Source organism: Morone saxatilis, unplaced genomic scaffold (genome assembly GCF_004916995.1).
Source record: "Morone saxatilis isolate NCDOM2014 unplaced genomic scaffold, NCSU_SB_2.0 Contig19, whole genome shotgun sequence".
Taxonomy (NCBI): domain Eukaryota; kingdom Metazoa; phylum Chordata; class Actinopteri; family Moronidae; genus Morone; species Morone saxatilis.
The window spans coordinates 5316044-5336316 of record NW_023339751.1 but is presented as its reverse complement, the minus strand read 5'-3'; the positions used below and the strand labels follow the sequence as shown (position 1 = coordinate 5336316).

The 20273-nt window shown below is 44.4% G+C and overlaps 1 protein-coding gene across 2 annotated transcripts in view; it reads right to left on the bottom strand.

Moving 5' to 3' along the window:
• Positions 1-6: 6 nt before the first annotated feature.
• The window catches only part of LOC118329592 (signal-induced proliferation-associated 1-like protein 2), an 82088-nt gene continuing 61821 nt past the window's right edge, over positions 7-20273 (bottom strand). The window contains exons 11-21 of one of the 2 annotated variants that reach the window (XM_035663819.1): positions 20115-20261; positions 18521-18624; positions 18259-18347; positions 16617-16990; positions 14078-14344; positions 10725-10863; positions 6695-6914; positions 5112-5243; positions 2594-2711; positions 1726-1804; positions 7-1289 (exon numbers count right to left, since the gene is read on the bottom strand). In XM_035663819.1, the coding sequence (XP_035519712.1) occupies positions 1143-1289; positions 1726-1804; positions 2594-2711; positions 5112-5243; positions 6695-6914; positions 10725-10863; positions 14078-14344; positions 16617-16990; positions 18259-18347; positions 18521-18624; positions 20115-20261 (1816 nt within the window). In that variant the 3' untranslated portion in view covers positions 7-1142. The remainder of the gene's footprint in view (positions 1290-1725; positions 1805-2593; positions 2712-5111; positions 5244-6694; positions 6915-10724; positions 10864-14077; positions 14345-16616; positions 16991-18258; positions 18348-18520; positions 18625-20114; positions 20262-20273) is intronic. The other variant, XM_035663820.1, reaches the window with a different exon arrangement.

The window sequence follows — 20273 nt, the reverse complement described above, 5'->3', positions numbered from 1 at the left end:
ACACACACACATTCATACACACAATTTTATATCAGTGAGCCACAGACAAGGCATGTGTTTATAAAAGAGAATTAAAAGCAAAAAGAAACAATCCATTTACAACCAAGAGTTTTAGGCACAGTCTCTTCCTGTTTTATAAATACATGTCAAGTACGACTGCTTCTCGACAGGAACTCTTCACGATTGTGCTAACTTTTTTTTTCTTTTAAACACAGTTTCGTAACTACCACTTCGTTATTGCTAGGACATTGTGACAGTGAATGAAAACTACTGACAAACGTGTGTAGGGAAAGCACCTTTAAACATCAAAATTACTGCCATGTGACCCTACGTTACAACACTGAGGAAAAGAAAAAGTGGAATTTATTAAAAGAAAGAAATGGCCCAGAACATCAAAACCTTGAAACCTTTTGTGACTTTGGGAACCAGAAATCCAAGGAAAAAAAAGGGTCTCAGTTGAGCTACATTCATTTTTCCCTCCCACTGTACGTTTCAAGACCGCAACATGTGGATTCCTCTTGGTGCAAGCAGACAGTAAGTACCACTTCATTATGTCCAGTACATTCCTCCCCTCCTCGCCTCACCCTCTCTACTTTTCTGTGTCCGTGAAGGCCGGCACAGAAACAGCTGTGTGACAGTGTGCGCAGTATGATACAGTACAGCTGAGCATACAGTACAGTAGACTGACGGGACATACGTAGGTAGATTATATGTTGACTACAGTAAATGAGCTTTACATTCCACTACTGTAAGAAGATCCCAGGGACTCAGGCTGGTGCCCCCGGGGGTTGCCTTTCACAATTCCACTCCAGTGCCGGAGATGTGGAGGTTTCCCAAGAGTCTCATTTGCCAGGATGGAGAAACCGTTAACTTCAGAGACAGCCCTGCACTTCAGACAGAAGAGGATCCCAAAACTAAGGTCCAGATCAGGGTTTCAAGTCTCTCCACACAGGGCTGCACTACAGTCTCCTAAGCAGGGGCTTTTTAAAAGAGTCTTGATTACTCTGGGGGCCGGTAATGGTTTGTTTGAAAGTTTGTTTGCCTGTGGATCATCTGGGAGTCTTAAGTAGGAGTTGAGTGGGTGCCCAGGAGGAGTGAAGGCCATCTTGCTCTCTCTCTCTCTTTCTGTGGGTCTCTCTCTCTCAGGGTTTCTTGTCAATGGTGTGAAAGAACCACTCTGTGAACTTCCTGAGCTGAGCCGCCGCCGTCTGGCTTTCCTCCTGCAGTCGCATGTTGTCCTGTCTCAGGTGTTGCACCTCCTCCTGCAACATCGCCTTATCCTCTTTCTCCTGAACACACATACAAACACACACACACACAATCAACGCCGGTACATGAGGCAAAAATAAATGGATACAAAAGAGGTTGATAAAAGCCCCGCTATTACGAGAACATCCGTCTTTCGTCAGCCCTGTGTAAATGGGAGGCATTAACATGGCAAAGCAGCCATTTCTCTGTTCTGATAAAAGTGCATTTCCTCTCTCCATTTTAAGCACATTAGTGGACGTGGGGGAAATGTTGGGCTGGGAAACAATAAGGAAAGGAAGCAGGATATTGAATTAAGTGGACGAGTTTGTATTACATAGACCTCGGGGCACCCATTACTCAATGTCTATTCTCCTGAGCTGAGTGACACAGACTTGCACTGTTTGCTTATGTGTAAAAAGGGAAGGCAAAAAAAAAAAGTGAGAAAACATAATCACAAAATGACATATGTGAACTTACCTTTCGGAGGTCATGCTGCAGCTGCCTGAGGATCACCTCCAACTGGTTGACTTTGCCAGTTAGTGTGGAGGGGGAGCTGCTGTTGGGAGACACATAATAGGATGAAGTTAGTACTTAAGACTGATGTATCACACAAATAAAACGTTTTGGCATCTTCTAGCATGATACAGAAGCTAATAATGGACAGTCAACCTTCTGTTCTTGCATGCCAAAGATCCAATTTACAATGATAACGGTGGTAGCCAGTATTTTAGTACTGTATAACAAATGATGAAAGTAGCATATATTCTTTGATGGTTTAGATGTTTAAAATTCATATTAATATTCAGACAAGAAACATTGATGCTTTACTGTTTGTATATTCAAACAGTATGTTTCACTTTCACCAGAGAAAAAGATTTAGGGAAGAGAAATAACCGATATTATTATAAGACAATCTAACAAAGGCAATGGGTGGAGTTTCTCTAGTGTAAACCTTTTCAAACTCATCATCACTCAAAACCCCTCGACTCCCACTCAGTGGATGTTCCGGTCCTGCACAGGTATTTTTACCTGATGACATGCCCCTTTTCTTTAAAGGCCTTATGAGAGCCTTATGCTTTTGCTCTTGAGTTTTGGGTTTTGTAAAGGTTGAAAAAAAAGACCCGCCAAACACTTGAGATACTGACCATGTTTTATTAGAGCCTCATGAACACCACTCCATCATGTGGAGAAATCAAAAGCTCGACAGGCCATCTGTGCCTAGTTATGGTTGCTAAGCTGTGATTGGACAATCACTTTTCGGGGTCAGATTTTAGCTAACAGTCGATATTTCTCTTGCTACTGGAGCGTTGGTGCATGTGTGTTTGTGTTTGTTGGTAAAGCCTACTCTGCTTCCAGCGCTGCTCCCTCCGCCTCCACCACTCGTCTGGTCAGCTCTCTTGAGATCTGCAGAGCCTCTGCCCGCTGCATGTCCGTCATGGTGCAGAAAGACGCCACGCGCTGGTCTGGAGACAGAACAGGTGACGTAACAGGTCATAATCTTTCCTTAACATCAAAGGCAGGAAATGTGTTCAGCAACGCATTTCATGGAGTCAACATGCAACTAAAATAGAGCAGAACAACACACTCGCATGCATGCATTCCTAACAGGATGGGGCGATTCATTCATGCTTTGTATGAATGGGTGTTTCTGGTTTAAGCGCTGTTGCAAAGCCACCAAAGGCAGTCCTCCCATACAGAGAGATCTATAACCAGACAATAAGGAACAAGGTGGTAAACAGAGCATTTTTAGACTATCACAGATAAAGTCAGTCCCTTGGGTGTTGCTCCTGTGCCCTCGCCCCTCTGAGCTTCCTCTGACAGCTGTTTGGCTTATAATGGGCTGGATCCCAGAGCGCTGTAAGGCACCAGTCATGCTTGTTTTACCATATCAGGCCCTTAAGCTTGCTCAAAGCCCCATGGAAAACCCAAACTTGGCATGTTACACTTGGGGACTGCTCAGTTTTGAGGCGTAATGCTCTTTTTCTTCAGACACCACGCTCTCTCTCAAGCCCTTGGTCTGAGACTAAAGATAGGGGGATCTGCATATTCATAGAAAAGATTAAGGAAACCCTTCCATTAATTTAGCCCCCAAATGAAAGCTAATCCACTCCAAGACAAAAGCTGATCGAGCCTGGAGTTGGTTGTTCAGAGGAGGCAGGAAAGGGAGACCAAGCTTTCATTTACATATGAATGAACATTTCCCTCATATTCGATGGCTGCATCAGAAAGATTAAAGGCAGGCAGCGATGGGCACAGAAAAGCAGCTTGTCTTTTTTTTTGCGTGACCTGATGTCCAGATTTACTGGACAAATGACAGATTACACTGAAGAGAAAAAAACTGAATAGAGAAAAAAAGACATTCCGAGTGCGTGAACACACACAACGTTATTTTTTGTGACGGAATATTAAAAACATGGCAAATAGTTGACAAAGACAACTTTCAGAGATTGCTTCAAAAGCCTTTTGTAGCTGAAATTTACCAAACTCCCGTTTTTAATTTCATCTACTTATACTGTCAAAGGTCAGGAGGCCACAGTGTGTTTGTGGATGCTGCACGCCTCTCCAAACTGTCTTTTTGCATCATGAATATAAGCAGGCTCCCAGGATTTTCATGACCAAGGTTATGAATGCTATAAATGCTTTACATCTCTGGCGACCTGTTTCTCCCCATGGCTCTAACCAGACCTGGTTGAACATACATGGCACAATGGCAGCCTGGAGCCACTTTCTGCTCGGCAACAAGGCTCCAGTTTACCAAGTGCTAATTTTTCTGGGCCAGCCAGGCTGCCGTGACAACTGCCTTTTTGCTGCCAGTCAGACTCAGCATCATCTCCACTGATTCCACTCTTGCTAAATGATATGCTGCAGGCTATGCAGCAGTAAATGCATCAAAGAAAAAACTCTACAGAGGATTCATTAATTATGACAAATGTATGGTCACATGCTACATTGCTTGCTCACTGGTCTCAGGGTCAGGTGGAGTTCAAGTGGAAGAAAAACTCATGGCATGTTAGCATTTCCGTGATAAATGGGGAAATACACTGGTATGAGAGCGGTCGAAGAAATACTAAAAAAAATGACCAGAAGTGATGATGTTGACCATGAAGTGGCTGAGATGTGTAAATGCTAATTAACTGAAAACAGTGTGACTGAGTGAAAAGACAGATTACAGTTTTGACAGAATTTTTCACTCATGTTGCCTAGAAAGACAACACACTGTAATAAATGTACGCGAGTACTCGATTCCTAAATTCCTTGTAGCAAGTCAGCTACCAAAAACCACAAATATAAAAGCAGCCATTCAGACAGTTTATAAGACACAAGAGTCCATCTTAAAAATGAAGATTTCTATTTCTAAGAGAGAATCTGCCGCTTGGGACCAGATGACTGTTATTTTGTACATCTTCCAGTGGACCAAATTCAGACTTAATGGACAAAAGGCTAAAAGAGGAGCTGAAATTACCCCCAAACTACCAACCTAAGAGCTTAATAGTAAAGGTCTTCGGTGTAAGAACTCTCCCTGAGTGACGACTTGCTGGCTTTATGGTTTAAAAATTGTCTCCATGTCTGTACTGAGAATTGATGGCTCTTTTTTCCAAAGTTACAGAGCTTGATGGGAATCACAATGGGGCTCAGAGCAGAGGCGCAAAAAGCAAAAGGATTCCCGCAAGTCACCTCCTACAGCACTTAGGAGACACTAGAAGAAACACAAACAAAAAGCGCACACAAACCTGCACATGCAAGCGAGCTAGCACTTGCAGATTATGGACACACAAACACACAAACACACACACATACACACTAAGCAGCCAGGAGGAGGGGAGGTTACACGAGGTGCCAGCAGCTTCAGCCAGGCTGGTTACCTTCAAAGGCTCGTGCTGCATCAACCAGGTGAGACCAGTCCAGGCCCGTGGCAGTGTCTGGGAGGGGCATGAGGCCTGGGTCGGTGAACTTGGACCTGTCCGCCAAGGAGCCGTCAGAGAACCAAAACTCATCTGCAGAGACAGGCAGGCACTCCCATCAGTGTCTAGGCCTGGCCTGAGTTTAGGGCTAATCTCTGAGTCGCCCATCAGTTTGCATCAGAGCAGACAAGAGGGTTTAGAAGAGGAATGGAGGGGCGTAAAGGGGGGAAGGCAGGGGTTTATTCAAACTCGTCGTGGCTGGCTAACAGGGACAATATTTACCTAACTCCAGCCCTGCACATCAAAACACCTAGCTTGAGCTGGATAAAGTAGGTCCTATCCAATAATACCTTCACTCGAGTCCAATTCTAATCTGGATGCACCGGAATAACAAATCCTCTTAGAGGTTGCAAACAATTTAACTTTGAAAAGAAAAGTTTTGTATATATGTGACATCAAACCACCATCTCTGCATAGCACTCGCAAGGCGCTGTCTGAGGGGCGATAAATGACTTGTCTAAGCGAATGTCTTCATGTTTCAATCAATATCTCCTTTCCCTCCCCTCTGTCTCTCCCACCCTCCCTCCCTGTCAGCCCTGAAAGACAGGGAATGCAATAAACAAGCTCCCATTCTGCAGAGAGGCATTTAGAAAAGCATGAGTGGAGAAGTGGAGAAGAGACAGAGAGAGCTTGAGGTGATGCTGACACTCTCCTTTCAATTTACCCAGCGTCTTGGAGCTCGAGTGATTCACTGTTTACCAAATTGGACTGTTTCAGTAAGTAGCCCGTGTTCTCAACTATCCTTCAAAACAATCGTGAATCCATCAGGTTGACAGCCAGAAGAGGCTAAAGAGAGAAACATCTTTCCAAAAGCCATTTTCTATCTAACGACGGCAGCCGGAGACGGATGAGGAACGGTATGGAAATGAGACAGGAAGGACGGAGAGGGAAGGCAGGCAGGGACTTATGAGTGAATGAAACATAATGTATGACAGGCATTGTGACACTCCTGATGGAAAAATAGGCATGTTCATGTCACAGATCTTAAAGACCTGCAGCGGCGCAGGCAGGACACATCACACCTCTCATCCCTAATACATATTCAGTGGATGCTGGGCAAACAGTAGAAAGGGGAATACTAGCCAGCAGTGACAGGTGTCTGCTTAATGCAGACAGAGCGGCAGGCCCCTTGCAAGTTGCACACCCAGTTCCAATTAGTTGACTATATTGAGGAGTGTTTTTAGAGTGTGTACCAGTTGTGCTAATGATATTGGTAGGACACAAGTGTCTCTTCAAACAAGTATCTATATCCTGGCTCTTATCTGGTGTCAGAGAAGAGGAATGATAATCCAAGAGCAACATGCAGAGAAAGTCTACATTAGCCCTCCTGTCTCTAAGAGGTATCTTAACAAGACGCTGCAGAGTTCTGTTTGTTTTCTTTAAAGCAGCTTCTCTGCATCTGTATTTGGTGAAGTGCTGTACACATGTTTAGGTGTTTCTTTTGCAACAGCTAGCCTAGTGAGAGTTTCACTGTCTGTACTTACTCCTTAGGTTGGATGCCCCCTGGTTGTGGATCATGCGAGGAGGCAGTGTGCTGTGGTAAGGTGGGGTGGTGCTGAATAGGATGTCGTTGGGCATGGCTTGGTCCAGCATTGAGCTGTGCGAGCTGGCGTAGGACGAACCCTTGCGGTTACTGCACACACTCTCGTCTGATAGCGTCCGGTATAGGGAGCGTCTTGGTGACAGACTTCCCACTGCTGACACCTGAGAGAGGCAGAAGGAGAACAATTTGTCAAGAGACAGTCACAACGATGCAAATGATGGAGCTGAATGACCTCCAAACCCCCAGCGATGGCCCCCTCTCTGCACCCTCCCCGTGCTTTGCCTTTCCCTGGCACAGCAGGTTTACACGAGCGGGCAGCTGGGCGGGTAAGGAGGGAACATCGGGGAGCAGTGTCAGGAATCAATTACAGTCTTTGCTCTCAGGAAAATGCAGATGGATTGAGCACAGCTGGAGAGTGTCTGGCAAGTGGGAAAAACAGGGGACAGGGCTTCTGGAGGTGGTGACAGAGGTCACTGCACTGAGGCAGCCAATAGTCACTGAGCTTAATGTGAGAAACTACAGGAAGCAGAGAAGACTTAGTGTAGGTGCCACAATACTAGACAGAGGAGAAAAATACAAGCTCATAGATTCTGGTATTTTTCAACCTGGCATATTTCCCGTCAATATGGCCATTGTGACTCTATGGGTCATGCTAACTTTGCACTTGCCACCCCTGGGGAAACAAGGACTGAGTCTGACTACAAGTTAACACAGAAATAAGGCCCTGGAATAGCCATTATGGCTAACTGCACAGGGATGTACATCAGTACTTGCCAGTTGGCCTCCACCTGGCCGACCGTATTTAGTCGCACCAGAGGAAACAGGTACAAAACTTCTGAATATAACAGAATTGTCACCATGATTCTTTAAAAATGCATCTCCAAAAAAGATGACTTTGTATTAATATTGTATTGTAGAATAGTAGTGCAGTTATTGTAGTTAGGTCAGCCGGCAAGCTGACCCAGATGTAGATTCCTAGGCAGTTAATAATGGCTATTTCGGGGGGCTACATTCCGTGCTTACTTTCAGTCAGATTTAGAGACCGTTGGAAATGATCCATGTAAAATCTGGAAAGCTGTCAGAGGCTCATGCAGCTTTCCCTTGATATACATTCAATCCTCGTTTCCCTGCATCTCTACAACGGAGGTGCTGAGTGCAAAGTTAGCACAACCCATAGAGTCACAATGGCCACATTTATGGGAAATAAGCCAGGTTGAAAAACTTTCTATTGATTACATTCCAGCATGAGCTATTATCCAGGGATTGTCAATACAGATTAACAGAGCAAAGTGAAGCCCACGTATAAGTCAATTTAATGCAGGGCTCTATTAAGAGCTCATCATATTCAAATGAACAATTATCTTGTACACGTTTGCTTGTTTACAAACCAGACAAAAGACCTAATGAACACGGTCCAGTGAAGCGGCAGGCATAATGTACTTATATAAAGCATGTTTGCTGCTTTGTGTGTACTTCCTAGAATATGACTCATATCACAAAGAATCTAAAGACTAATTGAGGCCAACAATGCAGAGGTCAAAAGCCAACACAAGGTCAGGATGAACAATCACAAAGGTTGTAAGCGTTTGACATCGCGTTTCATCCTGGAGGGGAGAGGAATTACACAGCATACCACTGCAGGGATATGACTGTGGCCAGAACTTTGACAGAGGATCTCCTGTTTAAACACACAAAACCACAAAGGCCAATCCAATCCATCACTGTCCCTTTTAGCTTACATAAATATTGCAGGAGTGACATCAAAAGTAGCCACAAATGATATGCGGGGCAGTTGGCCAGATGGGTAAATGTCTGCCTTTGGCTTCCCAGCTGTAACCAACACTAGACTGATATCCCCACAAGCCAACACCCAGCCATCTCCATTTCAAAGACGGAACCTCCACAAATCCCACCGTGAGAATTTAACAAACATCTACTCTTTAAATACGAGACATAAAGTGGAATTCAAAGCAGCATACATACATACTGACTCCAAAGAACACCTCAGAGGCTTTAACTTAACAAAGTTGTCTCTTATTGCAAGTTTCCCCACCCAACTTTACAAGATTAGACCCCATAAGGTTCTCGCTCATCAAAACAACTTAAACAGGATTTGCTGCTCTCGCATATAAAGCAAAAATAGCACAGATTTAAAGCTCCAATAAATGGAGTCACGGCAAATGAAACCATTTGCAATAGGGCTTAATGTTTTTTCAGAAGCCATCTATTTATTACATCTACAGCATCAAACCAGGCTCTCTGAACAAATCTTGGCACTGGTTAACTGAACCTGCTGTGCACAGAAAATATTGTATTAATCAAACCTGCAAGATTATGGACTATTTTAGTGAGTCTAAATCCACCTCAGCTGGCAACAGTCCTCACTCTGATTTGGGCTGCTATGTGTTTGAATTCTTTTATACAACAGCAACGCTCTTATCAGCCGAGGCAGCAGTGACACATCCACCTTGATTTTCCCTGACTTTCTTTCCTCGCTGCCCACACTGAACAAAGACAACAACCAGCGTTGGAACCCTTTGACGTGCCACTTGGGAGGATGTGTTAGACAACCACCTATTCAGATGCTTTTTTCTTTCCCACAGGAGGTTCAAAAGAGGAACGCTGTGGGAGAATAAGCTGTGAACGGCCTTTCCTTTACGTCAGCCACACAATAGTCTGCCTGTCTGTGCAAGGGCGTCCCAGCGGACACGGCGGCTGGCAAGGAAAATCTCTCTGCACCTGCTCACCCACACAATGGCATTGGGTGACTACCGGAAGTGACACATGAATTAACCTTTACCATAGACTCTGTTTAATTACATAGAAGATTAAACAAGTCAGACTGTATTAAATTAGAAATACATCAATGATGTTTCCAGCATTGTCATTACTGTAATTTGATTCCTTTACATGCCAGCTGATGATTGAAAACATGCAGTCCCAGTGTAGCTGCTCCCAGAAAAGAACAGTATGTGTTCATTGGGATCAGATGTGTGTACAGTATATGGTGCGTCTGGCTCTGTGCCCTCTCTCATGCATCTCTCTCCCAGATTGCTTTTCCACACACTGTATTATCGGACTGAATCAGGCTGGAGAGTGAGATTACAACAAAGACCATGTTGGTCTCTGGATCCAACAAGCAGCACTGTGCACCTTTGTACTGGTTACTGCGCTTTCCTTCTCTGTGGGAAACAAAATAGCATCGAATGAAGGGAAATCACAGCGCGGGCACAATACACCTGCTTTCATTTTAGACAAGCACTGACGCTTCCTGGTTCTCTTGTAAGCACCACATTTTATGTACCGTAAGCCCAGTGCACTACAGCAAGACAAACTACTGTAATCAGTGCAGAGGTGCATCATGTGAGGGACAAGGCCTGCCTGTGCCAGAGGACATGCCTGTCTTCTCTAGGGATGAATGCATTTATATTAGAATTGAGCAGCATCCAAAAATAACCGATTTGTATGTCTCCAGGGTCCATTCCTGGTAGATAATGGATGGGGGATGGGGGATGGTGCAGGGGCAGCTGAAGATGCAATTAATAGAATCGGCAGGACCCAGGAACATCAAACATCGATGCACTCTCTGCAACTCCCTGCCTTTAATCCATGACATCCCGACTGAGCAAACCCAGGCCCCCGTTATAAATTAAATTAACCAAATACTCTGTGCCAGCCAATGGGGACTGAAAGGGTCTTGTGTCTGGAAAAAAAAAGCCCTATCAGCTGTGGTGCTCAGTAGAGGGGCCACCTGATAGGCAGCAGATGTTTCTCCTGCTTTTACTTGATTCCCAGCAAGAGGTTATCTGCTCTGGTTCTGGCCTCGTTTGTACGACGCCTGTTAGTCAGCATGATAAAATAGCCTTAGGGTTTGCAGTAGATCCTTGGAATGTCATGTAATCACGCTATCAACAATTTAAACTGTTCAATTGTCATGAAACTTAATGGTCAATCAGGCGCAATAACCTCACCTTCCGGGTCCGGTCTTCCCCCGGAGGGCTGTCGGGGAGCATCATTTTAAGGTATTCTTCTTTCGAAAGTCTCTGCAGTGATTTTCCATCCCGGTCAGCAGCCTGGAGCCGGCAGGCTGCCTCCTGTGCGTACAGCTGCCTGTAGACGATACAGAGGGCACAGAAGAGCAGAGCTCATCAGAAGGGGCATGAAAGCCACAACCTGTACGGGAGGCCATGGGCCATCACAGTTTGGGTCCAGCTGTTTAGAAAATAATGTCAGTATCACACAAAGGTTTCAGGTGGATCCGTCTTAGCATGCCAACATCAGGTGCCTCCGTGCTCCATGCTAGTCAGGTGAACTTGGGGTAACAGGGTTGGAGAGGGACACTCGGGAGGGAATTTATTTCCAATCCCACCCCGTCCCATCTCACTCTGCCAAACCCATGATTGAAGAATGCAGCCAAGGACTTTGAGAGGTAAAAAGGAAGGAAGGAACAGACAGAAATTACATCCAGAGACAAGTGCAAACCAGGGACTCTAGGGGAGTGTTCAGACAACAACAGAGGAAGACATGAGAGCTGTTAGACAGGGTTGAAGAAGGACCCACAAGAGGTGACATGTTTTGTTTTGGTGGAGGTGGGGTATTTTCAAAGAACATTTACATGAATTTGAGGGTGCTGAGTGTTAGGAGGAGGGTGCAGTGAAGGGAGGATGTGACTGACCTGGCTAGTTAAGTTGTGTGGCTGTGAGACCTCTGCTTTAAGTGAGCAGCCTGTGAGCATGACACACTGAGTGCTGTTGGCAGGGTGTTAGATAGCCACAGGGGGATACGATACGCTAGATGTATGATGGCGAAACGTTGGGACGGTCTGGCTGCGATGGTTACCTAGAGACACTACTGCTGAGAGTTGCCCTGTTTTAAGCTTTTGGCACCATGGCAACCAAGTCCTAAGTACATAGATGGGTGTTGCAAACGTCCAATGCGTGATTGCCAAAATCATTCTGACTGGTCCATGACACCTCTGGGTCACAAGCAATTGCTCTATTTTGTTTTCAGGAAAAAAGAAGTGCAAGTACTTTTGTACAGATGGTTTGGTGCTGAAACTGTAGGGACAAACTCTTTATTTTCCTTCTGTGTCTGTATCTCGATTAAGCTCTTGTCCAATTTGTCCGTACATGATCGATCCATGATTACGGGAAGATTTGAACAATGCTAAATGCCCTGAACTTTGCAATTAAAGTTAGTTGACTGTGGGGGAGCACCTGTTAAATGCCAATGTGTAATAAATGTTTTCTGGCATAGCAGGTGTGAAATATGGGTCTGAAAGATAGAAGGTATGTTTTCACCCACCTGTTGTAAATAAATACACATTTAATGCCAGAAATTCAAATAACCTCAAAAGAAAATGTATGTAATGTTTTTAGGCTTAGCTAAGGTGGAGAGTTGACATACCATAAAAAGAAAATGCACTAAAGCTGATGGAAGCAGATTTTTTTTTATTGCACTCTGATGTTGCGGTACCTTCTTTTGCTGTAGACAAGCTATGAATGTCATGTTGCCAATCACTGTTATAGGCCTCAAGTCCAGCAGAAAGGCAAATAACTAAAGAGTGGGGGTGTCACATCCTGGCTTTGGGTCCATGCTTATTGCAGTTGCATGTCACCCCCACTTATTATCACTATAGTGGCTGATTAAAACACCACAGAGGGTACACATGGTTTAGAATTAATTCATCCTAGGTGGGAAGCAACACGAAATGGCATGATATATCAGTTACTTATGTGACTTAAATATGTGATGCTCTTAAATACATTTTTACAACATGGACTGATTCACATTTTATTTTACAACTCGATCACAATTTTATGTAAACATAACTAAAGGAATTCATAGAATATGTTGGATGAGGGTCTAACAGGAGGAAATACCGGTGGTGGGTTTCTGTAGGAGATACAGCAGAAATGTCACAGCCACTGATCCACAGCTGGTTGCCCTCCACTCTCAGCATGTGCCACATGGCAGGGCTAGCACTTTAGACCTGCTATGAGAGACTAGTGGGGCGGTGGTCTGGGACAAAAGGGGTGCGGGATATGTGAGGGGGGAACAGGCGGGGTCAGCTTGGGGCCACAGGGTTTGACTTTGACTGACTGTGTACCTTGAACGCTCAGACAGCATTTTGAGAAGGAAGGCTAACAAGCTCTCCGCTCCTCTGGAACAAGATGCAGAAGCAAGAGAGAAACAGCCCAGGGTTAGGAGCATTGTTACACATCCTGCAATACATACAGTGTTACAGCAAACGAGAAAACTTTTTAGAAAGGGGAAGAGAAACTTCATTATGTTAGAACAATATCTGTGAGTAATATTAGGCCATTCATCATGAGGCACTGTTATGTAAGATAAAATAAAACTGCAGGAATATATAAACAAACAATGGGAAGGGTAACTGAATTACAGAGCTTTTTCATAAGTCGGCAGAAGATGACTTCAGTGCATGCGATCAATCACATATCCCCTAAGTGGCAAATTTCACAGACTAAATGAAATTACTTGGGAGCTAGAGCAGGGGGTTTCTTCCAGGGCAAATCTCACATTCTCTTCTCCAAAATAGGCCCCGAGCTCGCACGCAAACACCTTCAACCAGGCATGCACACACACACACTCACGCCACTGAAGCTGTGTTTCAATTTCACCATCAATGGCTCCCTGTTCTCTACAGCAAACCATTTAATCATCAGACAGATACAGTCAGTCATCACCACTCTTATAGAGTCTGAAGAGAGTATACATTCTCAACCTGGCTGAGTGACTGCATGCATTCCCTCTTTCTTTGTCACATTTCTAGAAGCTATTGTGTGGCAGGTGTCCTTGGGCTGCAATGTGACAGCAGTGTGTTGTTCTGTGTGGATCGTTGTTTGGCTCTCAGCAGAGATGCTGATCTGGTAGAGGCTCAGCCTGGCAGTCCACAGGGACCCGGCTTCACAGGAGCGATCAATAACCACAAGTGACATGTGCCAAGTGTATTATGTCCGCGGCTTCATTGAGCTTATTTATTTTGTGGCTGTCGGCTTCAATCAAGACCAGTTTACGCACACTGGATGGGCTGATGGGCTGAGACACTTGTATTGGAATGGGTCTAGCTCTAGTGCAACAGTAAGTCTAGGGGGAAACCGCTCTACAGTGAGAGAAACAATGCTGAAGAGGCCAGTTAGCGTGATTAGAAAGTGTGTCATCTAGTTTTGCACGAGAGCTAATGTTGAACTTAATGTGTACTGGAACTGTGTGGTATGAGAGTGGAACAGCAGCTAAATATATGGTGATGTTTTAATGCATGCTCTCTCTTGCTTTCTCTCTCTCACACACACACACTCACCCACACTCTGAAATGTTGGGAGGTCCCTCAGTGCTGTGGGCATCATCATCACCATCATCATCGGCCGTCTTCATGCCCACAGGGAGTTTGCAATCGGGCTGTGGGCGTGTCTGTCCACAGGCCTCTGAGCTAGGCCCTGGCCCCGGCTCTGCCTCTGGCCCTGGCCCTGAGCTGCTGGTCTGGGGGATGGTGTACACCTTGGAGGAGTCAGCGGACATACAGTATCTGGCACCACGGGCCAGCGGACTGCCAGAGTGGTGTGAGCCACTGACCAGACAGCAAAAAAAAATAAAGCATAATGTAACTCAAAAGTGAATGAAATGGAAATAAAAAGCATAAACAAACATCAACAATGAAAAAATGAAAAAGGCTACTAGCTCCGATGTTGAGAAATAACCAGATAACTAGATGATTGTATTTTTTTTTTTTTTTTAACATAAAATCGAATGCTCAGCTCCGCTGTTTAGACAGGATGACATCATTCCCTCCACAAAGAGCATGGTCACGCTAGTTCACCTTTAACCCTGCGCTGTTAGAAAATGACTCGCATCCAGTCTATCATGTGCGTATTCCTTCTTAACTCTGCCCTTTCAAAATGTAGTTAAATATCAACTGACAAACCAGATTAAAAGGGTCAGTGCACTCAAATCACAAAAAGCACATTTTCCCACTTACTCCCAGTGGTAACTAGCCAGTTTTATTTGTAGTTTTGAGATGCCCACCACTGTGACTTGTGCTGATTTCTGGTTCTCAAAATATGAAAACTGCATGTGCAGATATCACTGGGTAAGTTGGAGCTCAGTGACCTGACCCTTTAAATCATGATCAAATGGTCAAAGAAATGGTGTATATGTATTGGAAAAATAGGATGCATTTTATAAAATTCATTTTATTTACATATCAGCTACAAATTTGTTTCATTTGAGTTCAATTTTGTTATTTGTTTCATGTTTATCAATTATTGCTTTGTGAATAACTCCATATCCTTATACTACATCTTCATGCAAGTAATGGTAGATTTATGCAGGATGGATGTATATTTGCCAGTGATGTGAAAATGAGCCCTAGCAATCTGCCTGTCTTTGCGTCTTTTTGACTTACTTTGCTTACATTGCATGCTTTGCAACTCTAAGAAGTCCACCAGAACAGCACATCTGCTGTAGTTTCCTATTCATCTCATCATAAATATGAGGGTGTGTTTTGTGTCCCCTGCCTGGTAATCTGTTCAACTGGTCCATAAAGCTGTCAGGTTTGCATCCTAATGTTTTGTTTGCTGGAAAACTTTCAGCAAACACAAAACATTCTCCTAAAATACCCTGAGACATCAGAGTTGGCTTTAGCTGGAGGCACTACATAGTCTGTTTCCATATTCATGACCATCTGGGCCACACCCTGCAGAATGTGCTCCTGCTGCTTCACTGTTTGTTCAGATGACACTCTGGTGTCAAAGACCATTACATAAAAAGGTGGGAAGCATCGGAGTAGTCAAGGTGATGGCATGGACTCTTTACTCATTTCTGAATGATATCCTGGAGTGGACAGTTCTGACGCCTCCCAAACAGGTCAATGATCTGAACAGATTGTGGTAACATAATCCTGTATGGCATAAACAAATAGATACCCATTCTATTTCATAGAGACAGACTGTGAGTGGCTGCAGGGCCAACCCTCTGCGACACCTCTCCTCTTTCCCAGATGGGCCCCAGTCTGGTGGGGAGGACTTGGACGACGGTGTGATGAAACCCCCCATTCCCCCCATGTTGCTCCAGCCTGACAGCAGCCCCACCCACTATCTTCAGCACAGCTGGATACGTCAGGCTGTGGGTCAGGAGTTAGGTAGCACTGCTGGGTGAAAAGGTCAGCTAACAGCTAGCAACCATCCTTTTGTGCACGCGTTTTGTGCATGTCTCTGTGTGTGTTTAACACAACAGATAATGGGCTGAAGAATGAAGCGGCGGTGGTGGTGTATGTGTGAATGTCCATCCACATGTTTGAACACACTGGATTGTGCTTCGAACCATATATCACAAAAAGGGTGTGATTTTTCTCAGCGGGTAAATCAATGACCCAACACACTAGACTTAATTTCTCATAGAGAAGAAAGAACCTCAGAGTCACCACTGACATTAGCTGGAGTATACAGTGTGGTGACAAATAAAAGGGGGAAAAAAAACCAGCATCAAGTCTCCTAGTAAAGTACTGGGCCTGCAGAACAGCTTCAATGCTCGTTGGCACAGATTCAACAAGTCTCTGGAACGCCGCTGTAGCAGACACCTTTCTTCCAAATGATATTCCCTCATTTGGTGTTACGATGATGACTTTTCAACATGTCACTCCAAAATCTCCCTTAGGTATTAAATCGAGATCTAGTGACTAAGAAGGTCATAGCATATGATTCACATCATTTTCATACCATTCAGTGAGCCCCTGTGCCACCAATAGCAGCATTTGTTAACTTATCCACTCAATCATTCAGGTTTTTCCCTTAAAATACATGTCTAAGTGGTAATAAAACACACATCCTGTGTCTGTACTGTACCTTGAATGGGATGAGATTTCGCTCAGGTCTCCGATGCTTCCTTCTGTCACATGACTCGACATAATGGCGGAGGCGTAGCCTTGTGGCAGGTACAGTTTCCCATGATCCTCCTCTGATGCCCCGTCCTCATGGTGCTCCAGTACCCAAGGGTGTCCCTGCTCCCCCACCCTGCCCTGCATCAACACCCGGGCCCCAGGAGCCACGCAGGGATTAGTGTCAATGCCGCTGTCTGTGGACGCTCCTTTGATGTAAGTGAGGCCCAGCATCTCCGGGTCCATCAAGTCTCCAGAGCCAAAGTGCTTATCGTCGCTGTTGCTGGAGGCATTGCTTGAGAGAGTGTTGCTACTTGAGTGGCTTGAGTTTTTATCGCCCGTCTAGTTTAAAGAGAGAGCAAGAGAGGTGAAGGAGACAGAAATACAGTAGATCAGACAAGGACAAACAGCAGGTGCAAATAATTCTTATGGTTATTTTAACATGTTTGGTGCACCAGAGGGGGATGGGTTTCCCCATCAGGCTACATCACATGTCCTTGTGTCTCTGAATAAGGCGACAGCTCGTTTTCTTGAGGCCCATGATACTGTAAGGCGAGCTGACAGTAACAGAAAGGAATGCAAACTGAATATGCAGAACGTCACATCCTTTGTTTGTGACATAAATTGTAGCACTTGTGTGAGAGATCTGCATGTTCTGCCCCGTAAAAGGAGTGTATAATATTTTCAACAACTATTTTACTTGGCTGGTCAGAAAACCAGAGTTGTTCATTATCAACCTGAATGAAAACACAACATCTACACTGTAGGTGAATATTCTTACAATTCAATTTGTTGACTCAAAATGGGCCTCTGGTGAAAGTTAACAGCAATGCTTAATTAGAGAATTTAAACCTCCGGATTATGACCTGTCATGTTTTCTTCATCATGCTATGCTTAACACTGCTAAATCATGGAAGCAACTTAAATAAAATCACATCAAAAACAGCTACTGTGATTTGAAAAAACAAGCTCTGTGCATTAGGGAAGAGTATGCCGAGGGAATGGTTTAAATTTTTATCCACTGGCCTGGGTTAATGCAACACTGGCTGAAAGCACTGAAAGATGTTCACTGTGTGTGCCAGCCTCCAGCATCAAAGGAGAAATAAAAGACAGAAGGAGAGATGGTGTATGGGCCAAAAAAAGATAAGTGAGAGGGAAATATAGAAAAAGGGGAAAATGAGAGGCTCAAGCACTTAATATATTCAACCTTCTAGGAAAATGTGTCCTAGAAAAGTGTGAGACAACCAGAAACGGTGATGAGATGAGACGCCCGTTAGCATGCTGATGAAGGGAAAGTGATAAGTGCAAAGAGCAGCTAGAGGGGACGACATGAGTTTGAATATTCCAATTGAGCTGCTAGTCGCTGCAAAGGCTATAAACAAGGGCAATCTGACCTCATCCCAATTCAAACACCGATAAGGGGTAGACCAGGTCTGACAATGCAGAGTTGGGCTTCTACTCCAGACAGAGCACACAGAGGCTGCATTAAACTGCACTAAACAGCTTTTGTGCTCTTCAAAACAAGGCGTCAATGAATTTCTTACCACTTCCATTAAATGTCATGCAGGCAGCTTCTGTCAAATTGAAATTAAAGTAGGTCAGGCATTTACCCTGGACAGCTTGTTGGGTGAGTCTTTTCCTCCTTCTCTTTGCTTCAGAGGGTTCAGGATCTTGGTGGAGGGGATGTGCCATTTGGCCTCTGTGGACCGAAAAGAAAAAGCTGAGTCTAGAAAAGTACCAGTTATGAACAGCATAAATCACACTAAGTGGACCTGATGAAAGAAAGCCCTGGGTCACATGCCTTGGAAAACATTTCTAGATGTTATACGCATCTGAATCATGACTGCTTAGATGAAAGAACACCAGACTCACCTGCAGACCGGGTCCTCTCCAGGGTGGGCTCCCTCTCTCTGTGGATCTCTCCGTCTGCCCCCTGGATGTCCCCTGCCCGCTCATGGAGGATAGGGGAGGGACATCTGGAGAAAGAAAGAGGAGGAAAATGGGCTGTAAATCATGTTCTGCCTATAGAGTGAACTCTGTATTCTAGTCAGAGAAAGGCTTCAATAGATTTACCACAGATGTAGCAATTAGCTCAAGATCATTTAAGGTCGAATCACTTGAGCTTATAATAGAATAAAGAAGCTGCCAGACAACGCTGACAAGAGACCTCCTTTCATTCGACTCGGCATGCCAGGCACTCTCTTTGCTCTTGACAAAAGGGAAAGAGCTGCAAATTTTTCAATATGGGTCTTAATTAAACCTTAAAGAGCTAATAAAGGTTACAGCGGATGAACAGAGGCCGTAGTGTCTCGTGATCTTTAGCGAAGACTCTAACTGGAGATCAATCAGTCAGACAATGTGCTTGCTGTTCTGCATCGTGGCGGCTGTGACGGGGCACAGTGATCCCTGAGAGCTCAGTGCACTTTTGAGGGCTCGGACAGAAAAGCACCAGCGTGGAGCTAAGCCTCTTGTCATGGTCCGTAACCACTTACAGACAGACAGCGGTCTCTAAAGGTTTCTGCTCATGTACAAGATTCAGACTGACAGATGTAATGCTTGTGCAGTCTGAAGCCTTGCTGCCTTGCAAACCATCATATGAGAATATTGAAAAGGGGTCTACTGTATATTTATATGTACTGTAAAGGAGAGAAAACATTGAGGAAAATTATGACGAGAGAAAGAAATTGTGGTGCCTATAATCATGTTGGCTGTTGACTCTGTCGAAGCCTCTTTCTCCTGCTCTCTCCAGAATTTCTGTTCTTTTGTGATCATTCTGGCCAAAAACTTTCTTTTCAAAAGGCTTTCTCCAAAATTACAGTGTAGTTTGCTAAAGTGGCACTTCAGTCGCAGTAGGATATAGTGAAGGACAAGAAAGTATTTTTTATAATCACTTCCTATTATACTTAAGTGCTCATGCTTTTGAAATATTCTGAACAGAAGGAGGAGGATGTGCTCAAAGTTACAACAACGCGATATACTGTACTTGGCGTGGATTCTTTATGGCTATAAAACAGAATGGATTCATTTTCAAAGTGCCCATTTATGTTTGATGTAGCCTTTATATTCTTCTGAATACAATCATGAAACCAATGCTTTGGGATGATTGAATGGGAACTATGATAATGTATGTTAAATTAAAATAATCTCATACATGAAACTCATCATCCTCCACCATCTTCAATCTTTTAGGCTCTGGATGTGGTATTAGACCAAGGCAGGGATAATTTTATTGTTTTGTCAGATCACTTCCTGTAAAAAAAAAAAAAAAGAGTGACGACTGGCCAAAAGTGTGCTGATGATTTGGTCATTTGATGTGGAAAAATTGCTGTCATTTTGCAAAATTGCAAGTTCTCAGAAATAGTGCTGGTACTGATTGTAGCTGCATTCATTACTCCAAAACCCCATATTCCTGGAGGGACTACTTAGAGGCTATTTCAAAAGAAGTAACACTGCTGTGGTCCCGTACCCATCATATCCAGGCTGCTGGGACCAGGTGCCGCTGCCGCAGGGTCCTGGATCACTGGAGGAGGACTGGTTACTGGGGGAGCTGCGGTAGTGCTGGTCTCCCTTGTTACATGAGGTGACCTGGGGGTTTTCCATATCCTGCATTGTCCTGCAGAAACGG